The 10,378-nt window shown below is 38.5% G+C and overlaps 1 protein-coding gene across 4 annotated transcripts; it reads left to right on the top strand.

The window, feature by feature from the left end:
• The first annotated feature begins 1,746 nt into the window (after positions 1–1,746).
• pex2 (peroxisomal biogenesis factor 2) lies at positions 1,747–9,808 on the top strand. 4 transcript variants are annotated; one of them, XM_012955165.3, is made up of 2 exons: positions 1,747–1,846; positions 6,360–7,310. In XM_012955165.3, the coding sequence occupies exon 2, from the start codon at positions 6,365–6,367 to the stop codon at positions 7,283–7,285; it is 921 nt and encodes a 306-aa protein (XP_012810619.1). In that variant the 5' UTR covers positions 1,747–1,846; positions 6,360–6,364; the 3' UTR covers positions 7,286–7,310.
• The last annotated feature ends 570 nt before the right edge of the window (positions 9,809–10,378 follow it).

Here is a 10,378-nt window from a genome sequence, read left to right as displayed (position 1 = left end):
TCGGCAGCTTATGTGAAATCAAAACTTGCCTGCTCGACACATGCCCAATGTGTCCATCGGGCAGGTTTGATTTTTCCGTCGGATTGGGGGCCACATCAGCTCATTGACGCAGTCCTCAGTACGACAGCTCCTATACCCGTCATTGTAACATGATCATTTGGCCCAATGACCAAACAAACTAGCCGGATATCACCCACCTTAGGTGGGCATATCGGGAGGAGATCCGCTTGTTCGAGTGGATCTTAATGTATATGGTCACCTTTAGGTGAGTAAAAAATTCACCCTTAGGCTAATGTCATACGAGGCGTGTGACATTAGCCTTAAGGAAATATGCCCCTTTATCTGTACTGAATTAGTTAGCCTTCTGAATATATACATACAGTGAAGAACATTCATTAGATTTCTAAATGTTATTTACTAAATTGAAGAAAACATGGTAAAAGGCGGTGGGTTTCAGGTGTGTAAACACAAGAGGCTATTAAGTGATATAAAAGTGCCTTAAAGTCCTAAGTTAAATTCTAGGTTATAAAAATAACTTGGTGAACATAAATGAAGCAAGTAAAAGGTAAAAATACATTCCTGCTACGATTAAATTAAATAATTCATGACTTCTCTATATAACTTAATCCAATTGTCAAAATGTGGCTTTCAGCCTTGATCAATGGCCTCCTCATAGTCCTTCATCCAAGATTTTGTCAGACATTTCTTATATTTTATGTTGCAGTGAATGGATATAACTAGTCATGTACATAACACTGTTAAGTTTTATTTTCCTTGATTTTAACTTATTGGATACAAAAACGGGTTCTAGATAAATGCACAGGGAGGGCTAAAATCCAAATATGTTTAATATTGTTTACAGATACATACACATACATACATAAATATATATATATATATCTGTTCCGCTCGGGACCTGGGTTTTTCTGGTTTTCTGGATCCGTAACTTGGATCTCCATACCTTACATCTACTAAAAATTAATTTAAACATTAATTAAACTCAACAGGATTGTTTTGTCATCAATATGGATGAATTTTATCTTAATTAGGATAAAGTGCAAGGTACTGTTTTATTACAACAGAAAAAAGAAATAATTTTTTTAAATTTTGAATTATTTGCTTATAATGGGGTCTATGGGAGACGGGCTTTCTGTAATTTAGAACTTCCTGGAAAACTGGCTTCTGGATATGGGATCCCATACTGGCATATGTATGTAATGCAAAGTTAACTGGTTGGGGGGGCACATTTGGATGGAGATGTTTGCCTGCCTGGCACAACAGTACCCCCTCTCCCCCCTGATAGCAGCCCTGGCTTTGACTGTGGCCCCAGATTGATGAGATCAGATTAAGTATATACATTCTCATACAGAAAGCACAAGCGTTTATTTGTGTGCATTATCCTGATTAAAGCTAGGAAACATCCCCAACGTAGAAGGTTTATCCGTCTCCAAATCTTGTTCTATCAGCAACTCTACCTTACGTACAGTTATATAGATACGGAACCTTCACATTAAACAGCACAAAATGTAGCGAGCTGGAAATAATAGGCGAACATATAGTTCTAATTAATTTAATGCTGGTGTTAGCAGTATTAAAGGCGATCCATCTTTCCTAGGGCCGCACACATTATCTTTAAGACTCACAATGTATGTGGGCGGCACATGAATAGACTTCACGCTTCGCCCGCACTCACCATTGCCAGGCAGCTACGTGTAGCGTCACCGCCAGGCAGCTACGTGTTGCGTCACCGCGCATATTTAGTTTGAAGGCGTGACGTGCAGCCTCATCTCGCGAGACTAGCGAAACTGCGGGAGAGCGGCCCGCTAGGACCCTAGGAGCTGCGCAAGTAAGCTGGCCTTTTCAGCAGCGGTCTGGCCTGTCCCATTTGGGACATTCGGGAGGTATATTTTACCGTAACTAAATATTTCAGTTGCTAATGCCACTGACAGCGTAACTCTGGCCGATTTAAAGACATGATATTGAAGATTCTGTCGTTTTGTTTGTTTATTGTAACGACTGGTGGTATATATGTTATTTACATAGGGCCACACTATAGCTCCTCCTCCTCGGACAAACCATTTTCCTGGCTACAATCAGATGTTGCTGACATGTTGGGGTTGCATAGAAACCTGGGGCTTGGTTTAGAAATGGTGGGCCAGTCACAGCATACAGTTCTTAATACCTTATGTCTTCCTGTAGGATTAAAGGGTTTCTTTGCAGACTTTTTGGTTTGTTTTACATGCTTCTCATTGGTCAGTGATGAGACCAATCAAATTGTACTTTAATACTGCCTCAAGTATGAACCAAATAGTTTTGAACTTGTTTGTCACCTTGTCAGTTAATGACCCACAGATGCAGTTATATATTTAGTGAGATAGAATACAGTCACTTAGAATGCCCTGTTTTTCAACAGTAGTTTGGTGAATAGGGCTTGCGCTGAACACACTTTATGCTAAATCTTTTAAAGCGGACCTGTCACCCTAAGAAATAACTCCAAATTATTTTCTATATTGTTAGTTGAGCAAAATAAACTTTACTTACTCTATATAAATAATATAAATCTTGTTTCCTTCCGTCTTGGAATTACTCAATCAAAGCAAGCAGGCAAGCACCATTTTGTGGGCACTGTTATTAAGGCAAGCTTTGTATCACCCCAAAATCTTGTGTATGTGATAGAATGGGGGACCTGATGCCCAGGCCCATGCACTGGCTACACAGTTAGATGAGGAGGAGGGAGGGGGAAAGTGAGATGTGCAGTGACATCTAGGTAGTGCTGAATGGAAAGCTTAAGTTATTGTCTGCCCCGCCTCTATGCCTAAGGCATAGAGGCGGGGCAAGCAATATATGATTGACAGCTGTGATTCTTAAATGCCTTTATAATGGGGTTGGATGTGTTAATATAAAAATGAATTTGGGTTTCATGCTTAATTTGAACAGGACTTTTATTATACAGATTTTCATGTCTGGGTGACAAGTCCACTTTAATTAGGAAATATCTACGGTTTTGGTTATTTCTTGCTCTAAACAGGGCAAACGTTGAAAATGGAACTAAATTCACATTCGACTTCCTGATCCCAAAGAGCAAAGTCTAAAACCAACAGCCCACTGTTTAGGGCAAGAAATAACCTTAAAGGAACAGTAACACCAAAATATGAAAGAGATTTAAAGTAATAAAAATAGAATGCACTGTAGCCCTGCACTGGTACAGCTGGTGTGTTTGCTACAGTAACACTACTATAGTTTATATAAATAAGCTGCTGTGTAGCCACGGGGGCAGCCATTCAAGCTGGAAAAAAGGAGAAAAGGCACAGGTTACATAGCAGATAACAGATAAGCTCTGTAGAATACAATAGTGTTTTATCGGTTATCTGTGCCTGTGCCTTTTCTCCTTTGAATGGCTGCCTCCATGGCTACATAGCAGCTTATTTATATAAATTATAGTAGACTTTCTGAAGTAAACACACAACTTTTACCAGTGCAGGGCAGCAGCACATTATATTTTAGTTACTTTTATACACTTTCATTTTTTGCTGTTACTGTTCCTTTAACCCTAGATATTTCCTCAAGGCAAAATGTTTAGCACAAGCCCTGATAACTATTGTCCATTTAAGTGTGAAATCAAATCGTACAAACATCTTACCACTTGACATGCTGTTCCCTTTTACTTATTCTTTCAGGACAGCTGCTTTTCTGGTGTAGTTGCTTTATAGTAAGGAATATATATTGTAACGTGCACCATGAATATTGTTTTGAAGTTGTTTTTAATCGTTTTGTCACCTCTGATTAAATAGTAATTGTGCGGTATACTACCTTGTGCAACATAAGGGAAGCGAATAGGGCTTGTGCCGAACTTACTACTTACTTGCCTATTTTAATGCTTGCCTATTTTAATGCTAAAAAAATCAATGTTTTTTACATTTATTGAGTTAAACAGGGAAATGGGAGCTACTCCATGCTTGGTCCTTGTGAGGTAGATAATTAGATGCCTAGTGCAAAGATAAACAGAATTTCATTATGCCTAATTTGCTATTAACTTGAGACATATTGGATAATAAAGGCTGGCCCATTGTTTGGTCTTAAAGGACAAGGAAACATTACTTCAACATTGGCTTTATGGGCAAGGGCACTGTAAAATGCTTGGATAAAATGCACTGTGCCTTTGGATTTTGTCTTGAGTTTCTGTAATACAGCGGTTCGCAACCTGTGGGTTGGGACCACTTTGGGGGTCGAATGACCCTTTCACAGGGGTCCCCTAAGGAAAAAACATATTTCTGATGGTCTTAGGAACAGAGACACCGCTCCTCTATGGTTGGGGGTCACCACAACATGAGGAACTGTATTAAAGGGTCGCAGCATTAGGAAGGTTGAGAACCACTGCTGTAATAGAACATCAGTTCTAACAGTTCTGTAACAGGAACTGGGTACAGTGACATAGTGAGTTTGATCTAAGCATTTAAAAGTAGAGAAAGAAAAAACCTCTCCATTAGTTAACAGTGGGATTGGATGGTGTAATTATGGCAGATTGCTGCATTTAAATTGTTGTACATGCAGCTATACAAATGTTAGTTACGGTAATTAAAAGGTACTTTAGAAGATTGCCCGCAGGTAGTGCAGGTTTCCCGTGGGCCACAAATTTCCTTCTGTGTCACATGGATGATTTCGCCTGACTTCCATTTTTTTTAACCTCTCTGAGCTGAGCAATAGCATGTGCAATAAAGGAAGCCCAAGCCCTGCACGTTCCAGATGCAGGTTGGATTGGAAGCCAGTGCATTATTGCTGTCCCTAAAGCTCTGCCATTGTTAGCCGCTCTGCAACTAGGAAGCCTTGCGTCATGTTCCCTACATGTTGCTAGGATCCCAAGGCTGCTCCATTGGCTACATTGCAACAAAGAAAGAGCAAGCGCCTAGGAAGCGGCCAGATATAAGTCATGTCCCCGCAAAATAAGATGGTGACTGCAGTCTTTATAAATATTAGGGAACTTTGAGAGATGTGTACACTGGTGTAATAAACATTTTCTACATATAATTATAGCATTTCAGTAGAACAGGACATTTCCAGTCTCTCTGCAGTAAATTGTCTTTCTGCCTCTCCTTCTCCTTTAGGGATCCCTAGATAATGTGAATCTGCACAACTTCGCCTCAGTAATTTAGCTATTCATTTTATTAGTGCGCTGACCTCAAGAAGGAGCCTCCTATTGTTCTTATGTTTTTTTTTGTTTTGGGCAAGGGTCATCCTTTGTGGAACTGTTTTCATGGCTTGCACACTAAGCATTAACCCAGAAATTAAGTTTATGTATAAATAGCCCCTGAGTTGATGTTCTTTTATATATCTATAAGAAATCAACAAAACATTAATTAAACCCAACAGGATTGTTTTGCATCCAATAAGGATTAATTATATCTTAGTTGGAATCAATTACAAGGTTCTGTTTTATTTCTACATAGAAAAAGGAAATCAGTTTTAAAATTCTGAATTATTTGATTAAAATGGAGTCTATGGGAGACAGGCTTTCCGTAATTCGGAGCTTTCTGGATAACGGGTTTCCGGATAAGGGGTCAGATACATATATATATATATATATCACACAGAATGCCAGTAAGCTGCACACTATCAACAGAGGATAATATCTGGGTGCCCGTGCAAATTTGGATTAGGCATAACCGTAGAAAGTGACGGCACGCACAGGAATTTTAACACAAGATCATAAGGTGAAATAAAAGATGAGGTTTATTTAGTCCAACGTTTCAGTTCCCTATATATACATGTATATATCAGCCAAAATCTGAGTATTTAGCATGAAATAATCCATGGCTGGCACACCCTTAAAATTCAAAAAAAAATTTTTTATTGAAAACTCATTGTTTAAAAACCAACGTTTCGGTCCTCATTAGGACCTTTCTCAAGGATCCTTGATAAAGGTCCTAATGAGGACCGAAACGTTGGTTTTTAAACAATGAGTTTATATATATATATACACATACATACATACAAAGAATGTTTTATGCATACTCCACCCAATGGCCTCTAACTTTTGCATAAGTATAGCTAAGTAATATTTCCCCTTAAAGCAACATAGGAGATACATTTATCCATATCCACCAAAATAAAACTTTTAGATAGAAAGCTTATGCCGCATTTCAGATTTCCTCTCTGACAGGCACCTCTTTCTGCTGTAATGTCAGTTTTTCAGGAACCTCTCTGCCTTTGTCAGTGGAATTGCCCAGTTTTATTTCTACTTTTTTATTAATCATTTCCAAACTGGCAGTAGCATTGGAGCTTTAAACGTCTAATTTAGTGGCACTTGTTTTCATACATATGAATAATGTAAAGTGAAATAACCCAGATTTATTTTTCTCTAGAAGAAATGGCAGCAACTGAAAACAAAATGGAAGAGATAAATCCTGTGTTAAGAATAAGTCAACTGGATGCTATTGAATTAAACAAGGCATTAGAGCAATTAATCTGGTCTCAATTTAACAGTTGTTTTCAGGGATTTAAACCAGGACTTTTGACTCGCTTTGAACCAGAGATTAAAGCCTTTTTATGTCTTTTCTTGTGGAGATATACCATTTACACCAAGAATGCTACAGTGGGACAGGCCATTTTAAATATGCAGTACAAGAATGACTTGGAGGCAACAAAGAATTACAGGCCTTTGAATAAACAGCAGAAAGTTTGGTTTGCACTCTTCATGGTTGGTGGCAAATGGCTCGAGGAGAGATCCTTTGACCTATTCAGTAATCACCCTTTTGGGGCTTCGTTTCAGAGGACAAAATATTTTCTTAATGCCATATCTGGTCTTCTGAAGTTTGGAGCCCTCTTAAATTTTTTGATTTTTCTACAGCAAGGAAAGTTTGCTACTCTGACCGAGCGTCTTCTAGGGATACGGTCTGTTTTCAGCAGACCTCAAGATGTCCGTCAGGTTGGATTTGAATACATGAACAGAGAAATTCTGTGGCACGGATTTGCTGAATTTCTTATTTTTCTTCTTCCTCTCATAAACACGCAGAAATTAAAATCTAAGTTGTTTTCTTGGTGTAAACCTGCTAAAGGCCACAGCCTCAGTGATCCGTCTTTGGCTGTCATTTGTAAGGAATGTTGCCTGTGTGGAGAATGGCCCGCTATGCCTCATACCATTGGCTGCTCTCATGTCTTTTGTTACTACTGTATAAAAAGCAATTATATGGCTGACATGTATTTTACATGCCCGAAGTGTAGCTCACAGGTGCATAATCTGCAGCCCCTGGAATTCAAAATTGAAATATCTGAAGTGCACACCTTGTAGAATAAATTGAAGGGCAAATGTGAAATCTTTTTGTTTACATTGAAGCTGCTTATTGCATAAACTGCATTTCTTCTCTGCTCCTTTGAATTTTACATTTAATGGTAATGGTGCACAGGGAGACTTTGTCCTTGTAGTGCAGTGATCCCCAACCACTGGCTTGTGAGCTACATGTTACTCACTAACCCCTTTGATGTTGTTCCCAGTGGCCTCAAAGTAGGTGCCCATTTTTGATTGCTGACATAGTAGTATTGGTGGCACAAACACCACGTGTACTGCCAAATAGAGCCCCTGTAGTCTGCCAGTCCACATTGGGCTACCAAATAACTAATCACAGCCCTTACTGGGCACGCCCTAGGAACTTTTCCATGCTTGCTTTGTACCCTAAACTTTTATAATTTAAATGTTGCTCACAGTGCCGGATTTATCTTCTCCAAAATTATCTATCTCTCTAATTTATCTATGTCAAAATTAAACAATATTGTGCCGCCCCGACATTTCTGCCACCCTAGGCCCGGGTCTTTGTGGCCTCTCCACAAATCCGGGCCTGGTTGCTCGCAGATTAAAAAAAAAAGGTTGATGACCCTTGTTAAAGTGATTAGTAACTATGTCCTGGGGACTAAACTTGCAACAAAATCACCATTCACTGTTTTTTTTACAGTTGCCTTTGATTAGTACTGCTCCATCATCTCATACACTCACCTAAAGGATTATTAGGAACACCATACTAATACCCTTCTCTGACCTCTAGCATCAACATAGCATCAACAAGGCATTTTCGCCCACAGGACTGCCGCATACTGGATGTTTTTCCCTTTTCACACCATTCTTTGTAAACCCTAGAAATGGTTGTGCGTGAAAATCCCAGTAACTGAGCAGATTGTGAAATACTCAGACCGGCCCGTCTGGCACCAACAACCATGCCACGCTCAAAATTGCTTAAATCACCTTTCTTTCCCATTCTGACATTCAGTTTGGAGTTCAGGAGATTGTCTTGACCAGGACCACACCCCTAAATGCATTGAAGCAACTGCCATGTGATTGGTTGATTAGATTGGTGCATTAATGAGAAATTGAACAGGTGTTCCTAATAAACCTTTAGGTGAGTGTATATACATGCTAGTTAACTCTGTTATTGTATATGTGGAACGTTTGTCCTATGTATTCAGTAATATGTGCCAATTTCTCTCTTTTTAGGGGGGGGGGTGCTAATCAAATTAAGTAGGGAACGTTTTCTTTAATATTTGAAGATAATTAAATAATTGTATCATCTTCTAATTGTGTTTTAACTGTGAACTGATGATCAATTTATGTCAGATTTATCAGCTAATTTGCAGTATTTTAGACAGATATAGGAATTGGGATGGGACAGTAACGAGTTATCCTAGTATCCCTCATCTAACATAGCAATAGGGGTGCAGAACGGTGTAACCTAATGTAAAACAAGTATGAACTGAAATAAAGAACCAAATATTAATATCTGAAAATAATTTTACCTACTAATTGTGATTTTAACTGTGAAATAATATTTTGCAAGTGTACTATACAAAAGCAATTCATGTCAGAATTGTCAGTTCATTTGCAGTACTTTTAAATTTAGATGTAGGCACTAGAAGGGAACAGTGCATATGTTTTGGGGCTCAAACGTCCAGTATCCCTCAGATAGGGAGGTTTTAGTTTTGGCATTACAGTAGCACCTGGGTTAAACAATGGGTTCAATACCTAGGGCTCATGTTGGATGCATTTTGCCTATTTAATCAGTACAGTACTTTGAAACAGGAATTTCAATTTCCAGTTTTTGTTTTTTTTCAAGCAGTTTTGCAAAGTTCATCAAATTCCCTTCCCTATTACAGGTATGAGACCTGTTATCCGGAATGCTCGGGACCTGGGGTTTTCGGGATAAGGGATCTTTCCATAATTTTGATCTCCATAGCTTAAATCTGCTAAAAATAATTTTAATATTGAATAAACCCAATAGGCTTGTTTTGCCTCCAATAAGGATCAATTATATCTTAATTGGGATCAAGTACATGTACTGTTTTATTACAGAGAAACAGGAAATCATTTTTAAAAATGTGAATTATTTGCTTATAATAGAGTCTATGGGAGATGGCCTTTCTATAATTCGGAACTTTCCAGATAAGGGATCCCATACCTGTATATAGGATAAAATCCTTCTCTGTAAACCTAAAACACATCAATTAGGTTTAAGGGAGGGCCATGTTTATACAGAGCACATTATGTCTATTGGTAAACACAAACATGATTAGTTTGTACATTGTAATTAAATAGATATATTCCAAGAAAATATGAAGTTTATTAAAGAAATGGGGAACACATTTTCAGTGCAAGTGCTTTTAATTTGGCTCTTGTTCCGTGTAGGTGTATAATAACATTTATAAGGAGAAATAACTGCTTTTTAAGATTGTAAAATACCATTATACATGATAGGCATTTCTAATTTATTAATAAATGTCAAATAAGTATTTTTTTGTATGTAAATAATGAATAAATTATGTTGTAAAACTGTGTTTTGTTTATACATGAAAACCGTACAATCTCTAAAATCCTGACTAGGGTTTAGCCAGTGAGACTGGAGGGATCATTTACAAGGACCCTGGATGAATGGGCTAGAGCAGTAAGGGGTGCAAAGATGTGCCCTTAGTGCTTGTTCAAGTAAGTTTTGCTGAAGTGTGGATCTTGTCCCAGAACTTTAAAGCACACAGCTCAGCACTGGCCTGTGCAAACCAGCACTTTCCTTACTACCTGCCATGGGGTAGTTTAACGGAGGAATCTGGACGTGGCAGATGCTAGAAGAATTCTACCTACCTGAGTGCATAATACACACTGTATTGGTTGAACAGTAATAATGTTCTGTTTTTCCTGATATGGGTTTAGGGTATATGGTTCCAGGGTTGGGGAGGACTGGTCTGTACAGAGCTCTGACCTCAACTGTATTGGAAACCTGTGGGGTTAATTGGAATGCCAACTTTGGGCAAGGTCTCCTCACTCAACGTTAGTGACCAACCTCACTAAAGTTCTTCTGGCTAAATAGCAGCTTGTCTCATACACAATGTCCCAGTATCAAGTAGAAAG

The sequence above is a fragment of the Xenopus tropicalis genome, chromosome 6, assembly GCF_000004195.4.
Source record: "Xenopus tropicalis strain Nigerian chromosome 6, UCB_Xtro_10.0, whole genome shotgun sequence".
Classification (NCBI taxonomy): domain Eukaryota; kingdom Metazoa; phylum Chordata; class Amphibia; order Anura; family Pipidae; genus Xenopus; species Xenopus tropicalis.
Note: the sequence above shows the minus strand (reverse complement) of the source record. Positions and strands in the feature narration are given on the sequence as shown.